Source organism: Ovis canadensis, chromosome 1 (genome assembly GCF_042477335.2).
Source record: "Ovis canadensis isolate MfBH-ARS-UI-01 breed Bighorn chromosome 1, ARS-UI_OviCan_v2, whole genome shotgun sequence".
NCBI classification, from domain to species: domain Eukaryota; kingdom Metazoa; phylum Chordata; class Mammalia; order Artiodactyla; family Bovidae; genus Ovis; species Ovis canadensis.
This window is the reverse complement of record NC_091245.1, coordinates 31,969,174-31,986,397: the sequence shown is the minus strand read 5'-3', so window position 1 is coordinate 31,986,397 and position 17,224 is coordinate 31,969,174. Positions and strand designations below refer to the sequence as shown.

At 37.1% G+C, this 17,224-nt stretch overlaps 1 protein-coding gene across 6 annotated transcripts in view; it reads right to left on the bottom strand.

The window, feature by feature from the left end:
* The window catches only part of PRKAA2 (protein kinase AMP-activated catalytic subunit alpha 2), an 88,188-nt gene that overhangs the window by 28,187 nt on the left and 42,777 nt on the right, over positions 1–17,224 (bottom strand). For 4 of the 6 annotated variants that reach the window (XR_011257420.1, XR_011257419.1, XM_069592698.1 and 1 more), the window contains exons 2-5: positions 16,245–16,386; positions 3,360–3,453; positions 2,633–2,777; positions 1,311–1,398 (exon numbers count right to left, since the gene is read on the bottom strand). Coding sequence is in view for 4 of the 6 variants with exons in the window: in XM_069592698.1 (XP_069448799.1) it covers positions 1,311–1,398; positions 2,633–2,777; positions 3,360–3,453; positions 16,245–16,386 (469 nt within the window). In the remaining 2 variants the exon portion in view is untranslated. Of the gene's footprint in view, positions 1–1,310; positions 1,399–2,632; positions 2,778–3,359; positions 3,454–3,909; positions 4,050–16,244; positions 16,387–17,224 lie in introns of those variants that run through there. The other 2 variants (XM_069592685.1, XM_069592692.1) reach the window with 2 other exon arrangements.

Sequence of the window (17,224 nt, the reverse complement as noted above, 5' to 3'; positions counted from 1 at the left end):
TTCTCTGTGTACCTGTGTACACCGTGCGGACTCCGAATGTATTGCTTTCCAAGCTCTTCAATGCAATCCATGGCCACTCCCCAACACTCAATGGTTGTTCCCCAGGGAGAACAACTGGTCTAACTCATTGCTATTCAAATTTCCCAAAAGAAAATAGTACTTATGTGTACTTGATGCAAACTAAACTGAACTTACTAATTAAAAAGTATAAAATGTTCTATGGTTGATTTTTGATAGAAACATCAAAGTGGATGACCATAAACTTTAAGAAAAGCAATGCTCTATAGTGTATAGGCTAAATCTTCTTACATAAAGCAATTAAATGACAAGACAATGCATAAAAAATAGAATGTTTATGCCTGACCTATTTTAAAGACTATTTGAAATAGTAAAGTACCTAACTAGTTCTCTTTCATGGTATTCATGCTATATCACATTATCCTGCACACCTACTACTTTCATTCAAATCACCTGGTGGCTCATGGGGCTGAGATGACCTTTATCCAGAAAACCTATGCCTAGAATGTTGTTCCTTTTGTCTCTCACCTTTCTACAGTGTTAAAATTCCCCTGACGGCACATTACCAAACTCAAACCCGAGCCTCAGGTAATAGAGTAAATCTCTACAATTCCAATTAAAACAGTATAATCCATTTCAATAAAAATCACTATCCAATGTTTATAGTGTTTGCTATGTAGCCCAAGCTCCTATATATGCAATGATAACTGTTTTATATTTTCTCTCACAGAATTCTGTTAACTTAAGATCAGACACTGGACACCAAAGAAGACTTGAGTTTATCACTGCAATCTGTATAAACATTTAAAAAATGTATCAATGAGTAAATTACATGAATAATTACAGTCTTCTCTTGTGCAGTTTGCTTTCATGAAATGACAATAACGTCTCTCCTCAAAACCTCATTCTTCCAAAGACAACATAAATATACTCTGCATGCTTTATAAGAGTATATAAAGTATGATTAAAAGACTGTGTCTGATAAGTAAATAATGACACTAGCAAATGCTTGCTTTCCTAGCTGCAATTGCCTAAAATGAAAAAAAAGAAAATCAAGATTGTTTTTAAATTTTAATGGAAAAACTCCTTAAATACATTCATAACAAAATCAAAATTAAATGTTTTAAAAATTGTTTAAAATAACTCTTGTGTCTTCAATGATAGAAAAATTAAAGGGACAATGTGCTTCTATTAAAAACCTTATCTTCCAAAGAGAATATATTAAAGTTAAATGTAATCAGAATGAACAAAACATTACGAAAAGCTTACTCTTCACTGATATACTATATTACCTGCCTGAGATGACTTCAGGTGCTGCATAATTTGGGGATCCGCAGCTAGTTCGCAGAAATTCACCATCTGACATCATGTTAGATAATCCTAAAAATAAAAGTAGTATGTTTAGCTGGTGCCAGATATGTTTAAAGTAAATATGGATTAATGCAAAAGGAATAACATCAAGTCTGTAGTGCCTCAAATATCATAATGTCTATTTATTTTAAAAAGCAGTAGAAAGTATTTGTTAGACTAGAAAGAGACCATTTCAGAGTGCTTATACATGACCAAAAAAGCTAAAGCACATCACACATAAGACTGAAATTCCTTTCCTAAGTAAGAATGTTGATTCATTTCTCAAATATGAGGTTATTCTAAATTATGCATACTTTTTCAAACATAAAAGCATCAAAATATTACTTACCCATTTCTCCAAGTGAAAGAAAATAGAGATTACTATCACTTTTTTATATTCTGCTTTCATAGGCCTTTAAAAAATATATCTCTAGGTAGAAATCAGATAGGCTCCAATTTATAAAGATTATGTTCCAAAGGTTTTTAATTTGGAAAGCTTTAATTCAACATAAAAAAAATATTCTACTGAACCAAAATCCAGTTGAACTACAGCACTAAATGAGGTTTATGATTAGAGAAGAAAGAGAAATAGGAAAAGGAATTTCCTGACTTTTAAAGATAAGGTACAGACAAAAATGTTAACTAAATAATGCTGAACTCTGGCACCTTTTCATCTCTTTCTATAATCTCTCACTTCCAAAACCCTTTCCCCAACTATGGCACCCTGTCCAGGTATGTTGATCCCAGAAAATGTTTGGTCATAAAAATTACATTTTATCCTTTATTTTACCCCCAACAAAAACTGCTATTCTTTTATCAACAGCTGTTAGATGTTTCTACGCAGTCTACTGACATTCCTCCTCCATCAGTTCAGAAGGATTACAATGCTCCACAACTGCATGGAAATTTTCACAAACCTCCATTTAAGTGCATTTATCAGGGAAAAAGCCCATACTTGCATTAGATTTTCAAAGGGGGTTTATAACCCTCACAAAAAACAGTCAAGTCTCATCTCCTCAGGAGGGAATTCAGATTGAGTAGGTTTACCTTGATACCAGCTCTCTAACTTCTCTAGATGTACTTGCATTTTTAGAAAGTGGTTTAAATGAACAGAACAAGCTAGTGTGCAGACTGTGTGACTAATCCCTTTTCACAATATAGGATTTACATCCTTGAAATTCAAAGTTTTAGTTCATTAAGAGTTGGTACTGTCACACTTGCAAAGGCAGCTAGTACACTTCTGAACAACTCTGGAGTTACATACCAAAATCAGCTATCTTGGCATTCATCTGTGCGTCCAATAGCACATTCTCTGGTTTCAGGTCTCGATGAACAACCATATGCCTATGACAGTAATCCACGGCAGACAGAATCTGCTGAAAGAGCCGCCGAGCTTCCATCTCTTCAACCTATCAGGTATAGAAGAAAGTATACCAAGAACATTTGGGACATCTACATAGCAAGTTTTAGTTTCACAATCAACCTAAATATAACTGAGTAATAAGCAATTAGAATTGTGTTAGAATTCTCAACAAATCAGACAAACAAGGCAAAAATTTGCATGCAAGCTCAACATATCAATTGACAGGCTTTTCTTTGCTGCTATTTGTCACAGTTCATTTTCAAATACTACTACTAAATGTGCACAATGTTTCACAAGTAAAACAATCTAAAATAGAATTTAAGTGAAACTGCTAAGAGAAGGAAATAGCTGAAGCTTCAGCATGATGTTGTGGAACTGATTTTGCACTTTGAAAAGCATAGGCTTTTCATGTTGGCAATTAAGTAGAATATATTTCCTAAAATCAGTGTGTCATAAAGTGCATGCTTTAAGAAAGAAAATACATCTAATACTCTGTATGTTTAGTTAGACATTATTACAGAAATAATCTCAACTTTGAAGATATCTTTATGGTTTGCTATTTCTTACTACTTTCCTCTTTTTTTTTTTTTGCTTAAGGGTTTATTGTACTAGATAGAATGTTACTCACCCGTCCATGTTTACAGATGTAGTCAAACAATTCACCACCAGACACATATTCCATTACCATAAAAAAATCTGTTGGAGTGCTGATCACCTGGTATCTTTTTTTGTCAATGAAAAATATAATAAAAATATTACTTTAACCAAAATCAGCCTAGTATGTTCATTCCTACTATAAATTGATATTCTAGTGTTTTATAATACTTTAAGATGTCAACAAATTATATAGTGTTATCAAAATAATCACAGAGTTATAAACATGGAGGTTCATAAAACTCAGTTAGGTCCTTCAGCTTACAGACTTCCCTCCAGATCCCACCTTTCATGTTTACAAAATCTAGGAAATCATCCATTCCTTGACAAATAAATTAAGAATTAATTTTTCCATTTAAGCAAAAATGTGTTTGTAGTCTATGAAGATGGACTATGACCACCTAGACAGCATATTAAAAAGCAGAGATGTTACTTTGCAGACAAAGGTTCATCTAGTGAAAGCTATGGTTTTTCCAGTAGTCATGTATGGATGTGAGAGTTCGATTATAAGGGAAGATGCGTACCAAAGAATTGATGCTTTTGAACTGTGATGCTGGAGAAGATTCTTGAGAGTCTCCTGGTCAGCAAGGAGATCAAATCAGTCAATCTCAGCCCCGAATATTCATTGGAAGGATTGATGCTGAACCTCCAATACTTTGGCCATCTGATGCAAAAAACTGACTCATTAGAAAAGACCCTGATGCTGGGAAAGACTGAAGGCAGGAGGAGAAGGGGACGACAGAGAATGAGATAGTTGGATGGGATCACCAACTCAATGGGCATGACTTTGAGAAAGCTCTGGGAGTTGGTGACAGACAGGGAAGCCTGGCATACTGCAGTCCATGGGGTCACAGAGAGTCAGACACGACTGAGTGACTGAACTGAACTATGGAGTTGAGGTATGTTATATTTAAATAACAGTGAAAAATATTCTTGGAAAGGAAAATGTTATCAACATGGATACAATCAGCAAAATCTTAAAGTTGACAAATGATCCTGTCTTCAAGATAAAAAATTCAAAAAAGGAAAGGAAGGTATAGATTAAAAGTAAGAGACATGTTGTATAGACTAGTTTTGATTCTAGTTCAGACAGACCTACTTTAAAAACTATTTATAAAACAAGAAAAGAAAGTCTGAATGACTGGTTGATAATATTTAACTGTTTAAAATATTAGATGATACTAAACTGTGCTTATTTTATTAAAATACCGCCTTTACCTTCCAAAGTAGATATTGAAGAGATTACAGATTAAAAGGTTACTCAGACGGTAAAGAATGTGCCTGCAATACAAGAGACCCAGCTTCAATCCCTGGGTCAGAAAGATCCCCTGGTGAAGGGAATGGCTACCCACTCCAGCATTCTTGTCTGAAAAAGTCCATGGACAGACGAGCCTGGCGGGCTACAGTCCATAGTTCATGGGGTCAAAAAGAGTTGGATATGACTGAGTGACTAACACTTTCACACTTTTACTTTACAGATTAAAAACATACTATTTGGGATTTGCTTAAAAATAATTTGGGGTGGGAGAAGCAGGAAGAAGCAGAAAAAATAATACACTGATAATTGCTGAAGTTGAATGATAGACATATAAGGCTTCACCACTTTACTTTTTTTTGGTATGCATTATGAAACTTCCATAATACAAAATTAAACAGATGTATGTATATACATATGTGTGTGTTTATACGTGTGAAAATATATATATGTCCTAGGCACTCAAAGCTGAGCACATAAAACAATAAAGAATCTTAGCTCTATTTGTCAAAATTTTTCCTAAAAAACTATAACATCCACATCCACACACAATTTACCAGAGTTTTGAAAACTTTAAAAACATGTTGACTATAGTATTAATGTTTTAAATGATGGTTGCATCTAACACATAGATGAACAATTGTTCTACTCTGCTTTGTTTACAAAGGATTAGTTATATCTAGTTGATTATTAGAAATATCTGAATTACACTGAGTTTCTATTAAGAGCTGCTATTTATAGCTGTGTGGTTGTGCATGGCTTAAAGGCACCCAGTGGAAGGCACAAGCAGGGGCTAAGAAGTGGCCCAGATGCCACCCTACAGGCAGTATACCTTCACACAAGATGTGTCAGAAGCAGGGTAGGCTTTTGGTAACTAGTCCACCCAGATGGGGCACTGTTTATTATTAATGTCCAAAAAAGAAAGCTCTAAATGGTGGTCCTGGTTACTATTCTTTAAAGAGGAAGGAAAAAATGGCCAGGAAATTGGTGATATAACTACACAGTATATATTGTAAGAGAGGACACATCATACATAAATTAATACCTGCAAAAAGTAAAATAGTTAACAACATTGTGACCCAACTATACTTCAATTTAAGAAGAAATAGAATAAAAGGTAAAATATAAAAGCTATACTTTTATAGCTTCCACATCTGAAAATGATTACAGATTTTCAGAAGAAATATTTATAATAGCAGCCGCTAGTTTTTGGGATGAAAAAGGTACCCCCCACTTTCTATAGATTAATGTTACTGGCAAATAAGGTCGAGTCTTTTCAAATGAACTGTGAACAGGGAACTTACCCTGAGAACTCTAGGGGCAAAAAAAGGTTCTAAAGAAGCAATCTTACTACTGCTGCTAAGTCACTTCAGTCGTGTCTGACTCTGTACGACCCCATAGACGGCCTCCTACCAGGCTCCCCCATCCCTGGGATTCTCCAGGCAAGAACACTGGAGTGGGTTGCCATGTCCTTCTCCAATGCATGAAAGTAAAAAGTGAAAGTGAAGTCGCTCAGTCGTGTCTGACTCTTACCGACCCCATGGACTGCAGCCTTCCAGGCTCCTCCGTCCATGGGATTTTCCAGGCAAGAGTACTGGAGTGGGGTGCCATTGCCTTCTCCGAGCAATCCTAACAGGCACCAAACTAATAGAATAAAATGAACAGTGAACAGCAAGAGCATCCACAGTGTCACCTCACTGTAGGCTGATCTGATTTATCAACAGGAGCCTCAGCCACTTTTATGCTTTGTACATCTTTGGGTATAAGAGAAAAGCAGTGATTCCAATAAATTTAGCTGCTGATCCCTCTGAGTATATCATCGGTCTGACTTAATGTCTTTCTTCCCACTACTAATGTTGTCAATGTGCCAGCAAATCTGGAAAACTCCGCAATGGCCACAGGACTGGAAAAGGTCAGTTTTCATTCCAATACCTAAGACAGGCAATGCCAAAGAATGCTCAAATTACCGCACAATTGCTCTCATCTCACACGCTAGTAAAGTAATGCTCAAGATTCTCCAAGCCAGGCTTCAGTAATAGTGAACCGTGAACTTCCAGATGTTCAAGCTGGTTATAGAAAAGGCAGAGAAACCAGAGATCAAATTGCCAATATCCACTGGATCATCAAAAAAGCAAGAGAGTTCCAGAAAAACATCTATTTCTGCTTTACTGACTATGTCAAAGCCTTTGACTGTGTGCATCACCACAAACTGTGGAAAATTCTTCAAGAGATGGGAATACCAGACCACCTGACCTGCCTGTTGAGAAATCTGCATGCAGGTCAGGAAGCAACAGTTAGAACTGGACATGGAACAACAGACTGGTTCCAAATAGGAAAAGGAGTATGTCAAGGCTGTATATTGTCACTGTGCTTGTTTAACTTACATGCTAAGTAAATCATGAGAAACGCTGGGCTTTATGAAGCACAAACTGGGATTAAGATTTCCAGGAGAACTATCAGTAACCTCAGATACGCAGATGACACCACCCTTATGGCAGAAAGTGAAGAAGAACTAATGAGCCTCTTGATGAAAGTGAAAGAGGAGAGTGAAAAAGTTGGCTTGAAGCTAAACATTCAGAAAACTAAGATCATGGCATCCAGTCCCATCGCTTCATGACAAATAGATGGAGGAACAGTGGAAACAGTCGCAGATTTTATTTTGGGGGGGCTCTACTGTCTAGCCAAGGCTATGGTTTTTCCTGTGGTCATGTATGGATGTGAGAGTTGGACTGTGAAGAAGGCTGAGTGCCGAAGAATTGATGCGTTTGAACTGTGGTATTGGAGAAGACTCTTGAGAGTCCCCTGGACTGCAAGGAGATCCAACCAGTCCATTCTGAAAGAGATCAACCCTGGGATTTCTTTGGAAGGAATGATGTTAAAGCTGAAACTCCAGTACTTTGGCCACCTCATGCGAAGAGTTGACTCATTGGAAAAGACTCTGATGCTGGGAGGGATTGGGGGCAGGAGGAGAAGGGGACGACCGAGGATGAGATGGCTGGATGGCATCACGGACTCGATGGACGTGAGTCTGAGTGAACTCCGGGAGTTGGTGATGGACAGGGAGGCCTGGCGTGCTGCGATTCATGGGGTTGCAAAGAGTCGGACACGACTGAGCAACTGAACTGAACTGAAAATCACTGCAGATGGTGATTGCAGCCATGAAATTAAATGACACTTACTCCTTGGCAGGAAAGTTATGACCAGCCTAGATAGCATATTAAAAAGCAGAGATGTTACTTTGCCAACAAAGGTCCATCTAGTCAAGGCTATGGTTTTTCCCATAGTCATGTATGGATGTGAGAGTTGGACTATAAAGAAAGCTGAGTACCGAAGAATTGATGCTTTTGAACTATGGTGTTGCAGAAGACTCGAGAGTCCCTTGGACTGCAAGGAGATCCAACCAGTTCATCCTAAAGGAAATCAGTCTTGAATATTCATTGGAAGGGCTGATGTTGAAGCTGAAACTCCAATACTTTGGTCACCTGATGTGACGAATTGACTCATTTGAGAAGACCCTGATGCTGGGGAAGATTGAAGGTGGGAGGAGAAGGGGACGACAGAGGATGAGATGGTTGGATGGCATCACTGACTCAATGGACATGCGTTTGAGTAAACTCCAGGAGTTGCTGGTGGACAGGGAGGCCTGTTATGCTGCAGTCCATGGGGTTGCAAAGAATCAGACACGACTGAGCGACTGAACTGAACTGAATGTTGTCATCATTCTGGGTGAACAAGATATCCATGTAGATGATCTGTCCAATACATGCCCTCTGATTTCCTTGACTGCTTAGTTCTCATTCTCTTTTCCTCTTCTACTCACAGCCACTTACTCCAGGGTCACATACTAAGACTAATTCCTCTGACTATGCACTGGATTCCTTTGTCCCACATTCTGAAGATCTTGGTTTCTACAATTAGCTATTCTTTCTCCTGTATCAATCTCTCCTTCTTGACTGTACTGTCCTCTTTGACACACAAGCATTCTATAATATCTTCCATCTTAAAAAACAAATACTGTTTAGGTCTCACACTTCCCTCTAGTTACCACTCCTCTGTCTCTCTTCTCTAAAATCCCTGAACATGCTGTTGTTACTATCTCCCCTTCTATATCTCAGATTCTTTCCTAACAGGTTTTTGCCTCCACTATTACAACAAATTTCAAAGACACCAGCACCTTCCACCTTGCCAAATCTAATGGTCAATTCTCAGTCTCATCTTACTCAATACTCAACAGTATAAGGAAAAGTTAATAATCTCTCTTTCTTCAAATATGTTTTCCAATTGGCTTCGAGACACCAAAAACTTTCTTGGTTTTCCTCCAACCATTTTAATTGTTCCTTTTCATTCTCTTTTGCTGATTCCTCCCCCTCTCCCAGATATCTTAACATCATGGTGCCCTAGAGGTCAATCCCTTGAATTCTTATGGAGCAAGAAGTGGATTATGGAATTCACACTCCACATTCACATCCTTGAGGATCTCATCTAGTCTTTGGGCCTTAAATATCTTAAATACCATCTATATGCTGATGACTTCCAAATTTATCCCTAGTTTATAGCTTTTTCCTTACCTTCAGACTCACATATCAAATAAACTATTTGCATTTCTAGTTGGATAATTAATAAGTATTTCAACTTCAAAAAAAATCAAATTCTTGATTTTAAAGCCCGACTGCAAATCTGTTCATTCTACAATCTTTTCTATTTCAATTAATGACAGCTCCACTTTTTTATTTGTCCACACCAGCAGACCCTGGAGTCATCCTTGACTTCTCTCCTCTAACAACCTACTGTGCTGTGTTTAGTCACTCAGTTGTGTCTGACTCTTTATGACCCCATGGACTGTAGCCTGCTAGGCTTTTCTGTCCAAGGGATTCCCTACACAAGAATACTGGAATGGGTTGCTATGCCCTTCTCCAGGGGAACTTCCCAACCCAGGGATCGAACCCAAGTCTCCTGCATTGCAGGCAGATTCTTTACCATCTGAGCCACCAGGGAAGCCCCCACAACCTACATCTGTCAGCAAATCCTATTCTCTACTTTGAAAATATATATAAAATATGCTTACTTCTCAATATTCTCCACATTATGTTCTAATCCAGGCCACCATCTCTTTCACTCAGAATACTGCAACTGACCCCTAATCTGATTTCACTGCTTCAACATAAGTCAGATAATATCACACCTCTGGTCAAAACTTTCCAGTGGCTTTCCTTTTACTCAGAGTTAAAAACCAAAGCTCTTACAATGGTCTGGTATACCCTTATCCAATCTGGCTCCCCTCTGTGTCTCTGACTACACCTCTTACTCCATTTCCCCCAGATCACTCTGCTCCTATGATCTACCACCTGTAGCAATTTCCACCTCATAGCCTTTGTACATTCGGTTTTCGCCATCTGTTATTTCCTCCCTCCAAATATCTGCATGCATATTTCCTCACCTCTTTACTGTCTAATAAATATTTTATTAATATAGGATTTATTGTCTATCTCTTCAATGCCACAAACACACAAGTGCACACACACACACACACAAACACACAAATATAAGCTCCATAATAGCAAAGATTTTGTTGTTGACATCTGTTTGTTTGCTGACACATCTTCAGTGCTATCTGTTGAATGAATGTATCAACAAGCTAACTTTCAGGCCTTATTTTCCTCCATGTCCCTAAACAACAGTCTGTGCATTAGACAAACCAGACTACTTGTTCCCACCATACTATGTTCCTTGCACTTTCATTCTTTTGCTTCATTGTTTTTCTAGGACAATCAGGACCTTGTTCATATGCCACTTCTTCGTACACAGAGTAACCACTGAACACCTACTATTGTAGTAGGTGCTGAGGAGATAAAGATGATATTGACGGCACAAATCTTCACTATCACTTAGATAACTAATGGATGCTCAACTTAACACAGCCAAGGCAGATCATTAACATTCACCTGAACCCCCAACATGGTTCTCTTCTATTTCACAAAATGGTATCATCATCAACACCTAATTGGTCAAGTCAAAACCCCAAATTCCAGTTGCTTAGGCAAAAAAAAAAAGAAGATTCCTCATTTCCTTTCTTTTCCTCAGTAATTTATTAGTTTTACCTCTAAACTAATTGAATTGAATTGAATTGACAGTTTTATCTCCAGCTAGACCAGTGCCATCAAACAGAACTTTTCTTCAGTGATGGAAATATTTTATCATACTGTCCAATATGATAGCCACTAGCCACACGTGGCTATCAAAACACCTGAAATGTGGCTAATATGACCAGAGAACCAAAAGTCTTTTTAATTTAATTAAAATTTATGCCACATATGGCTGGTGGCTACTGTATTGGACAGCACAAATCTACACTACCATTTTGGCTAAAGCCATCATTAATCTCCCAGCTGGACCATAGCAACAGCTTCCTAACTGGTCTCTCTGCTTCTATTTCTGTCTCTGTACCCATTCTACACTATGGCCATGTCACTCCTCCAACTTTCTCACTCCCTCAGCTTCTTGAACAAAATCTAAATCTCTCAGCAAAGTCTTCAAGATCCTATGATGTGTGGTCCACGTCCACTCTCTGACCTCATGTACTACCTCTCTTTCCATCACTCACTCCATTCTCGACATTATAGGTTATAGCCATCTTCTTTTTCCTACAATACTCAATCTTTCACCCCTCTGAGGTTGCTTTACAAATACTGTCCCCAGATTTTCAAATGGCTAGATCTTTATAATCCTTAAGCCTTATCTCTGCTCAATGAGGCTTTGCTAACAGCCTAATCTAAATTAGCACCTCCTCTTCCTTGTCACACCCTAGGACAGCACTATGTTTCACTCTCTGTATAGCACTTATCAATGCCTAAGATAGTCTGGTTAATTTGTTTACTTGCTACTGTGAACTGCTAGATAAGGCCAGCCATAAACATCTCAAGGGCAGAGAGAGACCCTGTCTTTTACCACTGTACCCCCAAAGCCTTAGAACAGTGCCTATCAGATACTAGGTACCCAATAAAAATTGGCTGAATAAAAGATGAAAACAAATACTGTTTTTGCACCTAAAGAATTCAATCTTGTGGAGATACTAAAAAGAAAATGAGCAATTACAATGTAATGTCCAGGGCTTTGGAAAAGCTGAAATTCTGGGTGCTCTAGGAACAGAGAGGATGAAACTTGACCCAGTGTGTTACGGCTAAGGCTAAGTAGTTTTTCTAGAGGTAACTGCATTTAAAAGCTGGTATTTAAAGGACAAGTTGGAATTGGGAGCCTAGAGGAAGGGAGATATAGGTAAAGTTTTCCAAGCAGAAGCAACACTTGAAATACAACAAGTAAGAAAATGGTAACAATAAGAGCAGAGAGAAATGGGCAGACTTAGGAGACACTGGAAAAGAAGTAGTAGAACTTAATGATCAATTGTATGTAAGGGGTAAGGGAAGAGGAATTAAATATGATGCTCAAGTTGTAGGCTTTGGAAATTGTGTGATCAGTATTTTCATTCAGACATACAACTGTATATAAACTAATATTCATGCACACAAATTTATTTCATTCATGCACATAAACATATATATATAAACTAAATTGAATTATACACATATAAAAACTAAGCTGAATAAACTAATAAAATTCAACTTAGTTTCAAATGGCTCTTTGATTTCAGAACAGAAACACTCAATAAATAGTTCAATGAATGTGTTCAGAATTCAGCAGAAACATAGATTTGTAAATTTTCAGGATAGAGATGACAAATCACACCATGGTAGCAGATGAGTTCACCCAGAAAGGATTCACTGAGATTACACTAGCTCAGAATGCTGAAGTGTATCAGTATCTAATGGCCAGGCAGACAATGAAGGGTCCATAAAAGAAAGTTTCAAGAAAAGGCAAGAATGTAAAAAGAAAATCAGAAAACCGTGGTGCCACAGAAACCTAGGGACTACAACATTTTCAGGTGGTGTTCATGAAAAATGTTAAAAGCTGTCCATGAGGTGGATAAGATAAAGATATTTAAAAGTTGGTAGGCAAAAACCATCTTTGCCAAATTAGAAAGTATTGATCCTTTGACCAGTTAATATGAAATTTCCCTAAGAACCATGGGGAAATGAAAAACCAGAACAAAAATCAATTCAACAAATTCTAGTTTGTGGGAAGTTTGGAGTTTCCTTTCAATCCTGTTTATCCCTTTAATTTTCTCCCCGTGGGTTTTTTCATTTTGAGTTAATAGAGAAATTATGCAACATACAGCCTTCATTTTCAGTATTTAGTTTTCAAACTTTCCTGCTTATTCTAGAAGTCCATTCTGTAGCAAGGAAACTATTCTTGGCTCACTTGCATAGTCCAAGATTGCAGAAAACAAACAACACCAATAAAAGGATGAGGTCTCTCTCCCTGTTTAAATCACTAACACTGTTAGAAGGCTGTGTCAGCAAGTTTATTCTGAAGCAAGAATACATGAGCGCCTTTTTAAAACAAAAAATCAAATCCACAATTAAAGAGGCAATGTGGTTGAATGGACTAAGCTTAGGCTGGTAGCCAAAAACTTTAAACATTAAGTTCACCTCTGTCAGTTACCTTCAAACCAATCCTGAGAACATCCTAGTACTCCTTCACAAAACAGAACATAATGAAATAATTCTGAAACAGAATGGGGTAAGTAGTCAAACCAAAGTCAGAAAACTATAAATAGTTATAGAAATGGAAGCAAGAAAACACTAGTAGCTATAACATCAAAAAGAAGCTTTTAAATCCTTTTGACAATTGCAACTGCTTACTGACAAAATTATTTATTTATAGGAACAAAACAGCAACTAGAACTCATGCTCTAAATGAACAAAGTTTCCTTGGCATCTTTCAGGGTTTGCATTATGTAAGTGATGAGGTCAAGAAACAAAGAATACAGAGGTCTCTCCTTTCTCCACTCTCACTTTGGCATGTGACAGTTTTAGCCTGGCTTAGCAGCTTTCCCCTCTTATGGGAAGTGACCACTCAGGAAGGAAGAGCGAAGAGATTTATCTTAGAAGCTAAATTCATCCACTCAATTATTCATTAACTTGAATATAATAATTATTAACATGAAGTTGAAGTCAAACATGAACTGGTTCACTTAACTGAAAATCATTTGTAATCATGAGAGGAGTGAAATCACTGACCCTGCTTCTGGGTCAATGCACTTCAACCAGCAGGCATTATAACAATGAGAACGCAATAATTCTCAAACAACCCATGTAGTATCCCCATTTTAAAGTTAAGGAAACAAAGAATAGAAGAGCGAACATAGGTGATATTTTAATTCCTGTGATATCTTTAAAAACCTGTATATACTTGGATCATCTAGACCACAGGTCTTAGATAATATAACCTTAAAATCAAGTACAGCCATGCAATTTCAGGGACCTCATTTCTTATTTATGCTTATGATCAAGTGAACCTCAAATGAAGATCAAATGACACTGAAGCCTATTGTTAGAACGAAGTCTTCATCGTAATGATGAGAAAACTGAGTCATCACAGGTCATCCAATGGCACACCAAACCCCTGCAAAAGCCTCCTCTGAAGAGTTAGTGGCATATTTATGCTGTCAGTAAGATACACTGAGGGGGCCCCCTCATTTAACATACCAATTTGCACTGGTTCCCTAGCAATAAATGCATCTGGTTATAGAAAAGACTAAATGCGTGTCCCAAATCCTAGCAATAACTGGATCAGCCAGTCACCTAAGGATTTCAAGAATGCTACTCTATTGGTTCTCTATTGCTGCCATACTAAGAACTTAGTGTGCTTAAAACAACACAAATGTATTCCGTATTATGTTACAGTTTTAAAGGGAAAAGTCTGATACATGCCTCTCTGGGCTAAAATCAAGGCACAGCAGGGCTTCATTGCCTTCTGGGGGCTCTAGGGGAAATCTACTTTTTTGTATTTAGAGATCGCCTGCATTCCTTGGCTCATGGCCCCCTTCCTCCACCTTCAAAGCCAGGCACAGCCAGTTGAATCCTTTTCATATCCCTTCTCTCTGACCTTGCTTCCATCTCAAATCATTTTCCTCTGGCTTATGATTTCCTTGTCCACTTTTAAGGACTACTGAATTACCCTGGAACCACCCAGATAACCAAGAAAAATCTTTCTGTCAGATGATTAGCAACCTTAAATCCATTCATAACCTTAATTTTCCTTTGCCATGTAATATAACACACTCACTGGAGATTAGGACATCTTTCCTTTTTTTGGTGTGGGAGGGGGCGGTGTCAGCGGGGGCACTATTGTCTACCACAGCTGTTATGCAATCTTGTTATTGGTAAACAAAGCACCTCTACAGGGTTATCAGATTGTTCCTCATCAACGTTGATACCTAAAGACAGCTCACTAAAAAGTTTAGACTAAATATAACCTCTGACTATGATGCTGGGAGGGATTGGGGGCAGGAGGAGAAGGGGACGACAGAGGATGAGATGGCCGGATGGCACCACCGACTCAATGGACGTGAGTCTGAGTGAACTCCGGGAGTTGGTGATGGACAGGGAGGTCTGGCGTGCTGCGATTCATGGGGTCGCAAAGAGTCAGACACGACTGAGTGACTGAACCGAACTGAACTAATAACTAACTAGCAAAGTCTCCAAGATATTAATACTGCTTTTCTTCTTAGTTTTTTCAGTCCTGGAACAGAGGTTAATAGCATGCCAGCTGAAATCAGATATTAAGTTAACGACTAGCTCTGCAACTTACTAGCTATTTGACCTTGGTCAAGTTGCTGATACTCTTTAAATATGTGATTTTCTTATCTGTATAATGAAGATACTAATATCCCTTATACACTTACTGAGAGAATGAAGTGAAATTATATATGTAAAATGCTCAATACAGTTTCTAGCCATTATCAGTTACTCAACCAGACTAATATTTACTTTATTAAACTCTGTCCAAGCTTTAAGATAAAAAATAAAGACAGTCTCAGTGTTTTAGCATATTACATTTTCACAATTAATATTAAACACAACTTCAGTCTAATGCTCTCCCAACTGAGCTATTTCAGCCACTTTAAACACAACTTCAAATGATGTAAAAGAATAATGCTACATACTTAATGTCTAAATTTTCTATGAGTCTAGATGATGTTAAATTAATTATCTTTCAAATTAATTACTTGTTTATTAAACTCATAATTTATTTACCTTCTAAGTTGATAACTTGCTTTATCCAAAAAAAAAAAATTAATTTGCCTTCCTAAGGACTTTATTGTCAGTAATTAAAGTAATGATGACAGTTTTGCAAATAATATTATGGGCAGATAATCTTTAACAGTTACTTTCTACCTTTTCCAAAAAGAAAATATCCTGTTCATTAGAAGTGACTAGAAAACAATTATAAAGTAAATCTAGAAATAGCAAAGTCCTAAATTACATGAATACTATAGATAAGAGAGAATTTACAATTAGACTTTTAATTCTAAACCAGAAGCATGCAAAAAAGGAAAATGAGGTTAAATGAATTACATTTGTTAAATGTAAATACGAAAAACTGTATATTTATGAAAGTGTAACTAAAAATAGATAATTATTTATAAATTCAAATATGATATTTTGAGACAGTTTCTCTCCTGTAATCAGGTGCAGAAATACTTACAGTTTGATAATATGAGGATGACGAAAGAGTTTTAGATTTTGAATTTCTCGTTTTATTTTTCCAACAACATCTAAACTGCGAATCTTCTGTCTATTTAAAATTTTAACTGCGACTTTATGGCCTGTCAATTGATGCTCTCCAACTAGAGAAAAGAAAAAGGAAAATAACTTTGCCATCATAGCAATGTAATCATTTATCCATGCTTCCTTCCATTGTAACTCCAAATTTTTTCCCTCATATTTACCACTTTAATATCACTTATTGCATAGAACAGAAAATAACCTCTTTTCATGTCTGTCTACTCTACTGGAGTATGTGTTCCTGAAGGACAGAAACTGTATCTTATCTTCTCTGTATCCTCAGCACCCAGCACAGAGATGTTAATTAAGTATCTGTGGAAAGGATTATTGAATTCCATTTTCATACCTAAACCTATAGGTATGAATTTGAAACATCTTTTGGACAGAATAGAATTACTATTTTTTGTTCCTCTCTTCCTCTTCTCTGGTTAATTCAATCACTTGTATTATGAAAGAATAAATAATTGCTATAATAAATTAAAACTCATAACTAGTTTCAGTACCATTTCATCAGAAAATTCACATGTAGCCCTTTTTCACCTTTTCTATAAAGGTTTCTTGTTTTCCCACATTTGATGGAATCTCTATTTCTTTCAAACTTTCACAGTATACTGACAAAGTTCATGTTCCTTCGCCATTTTTAGGCTGTTGTATATATTTGTGTTCTTGAAAAATCATATAGTAAGAGTTGGTAGCTCTTACCCTCCTCAAATAAGCCAGTCAGTACTCATCTGAATCTGCTAGGAAGTGTCTAGCACAGCATTTTGCACATACTAGATGTATCACACTTCTTTATTTCAAACTATCTTACAAAGGTGTAATGACTAAAAGAGCACAGTCTTGGCATAAAACCAGACACAGAGATCATTGAAATAGAATAGACAGCCCCCAAATTAGCTC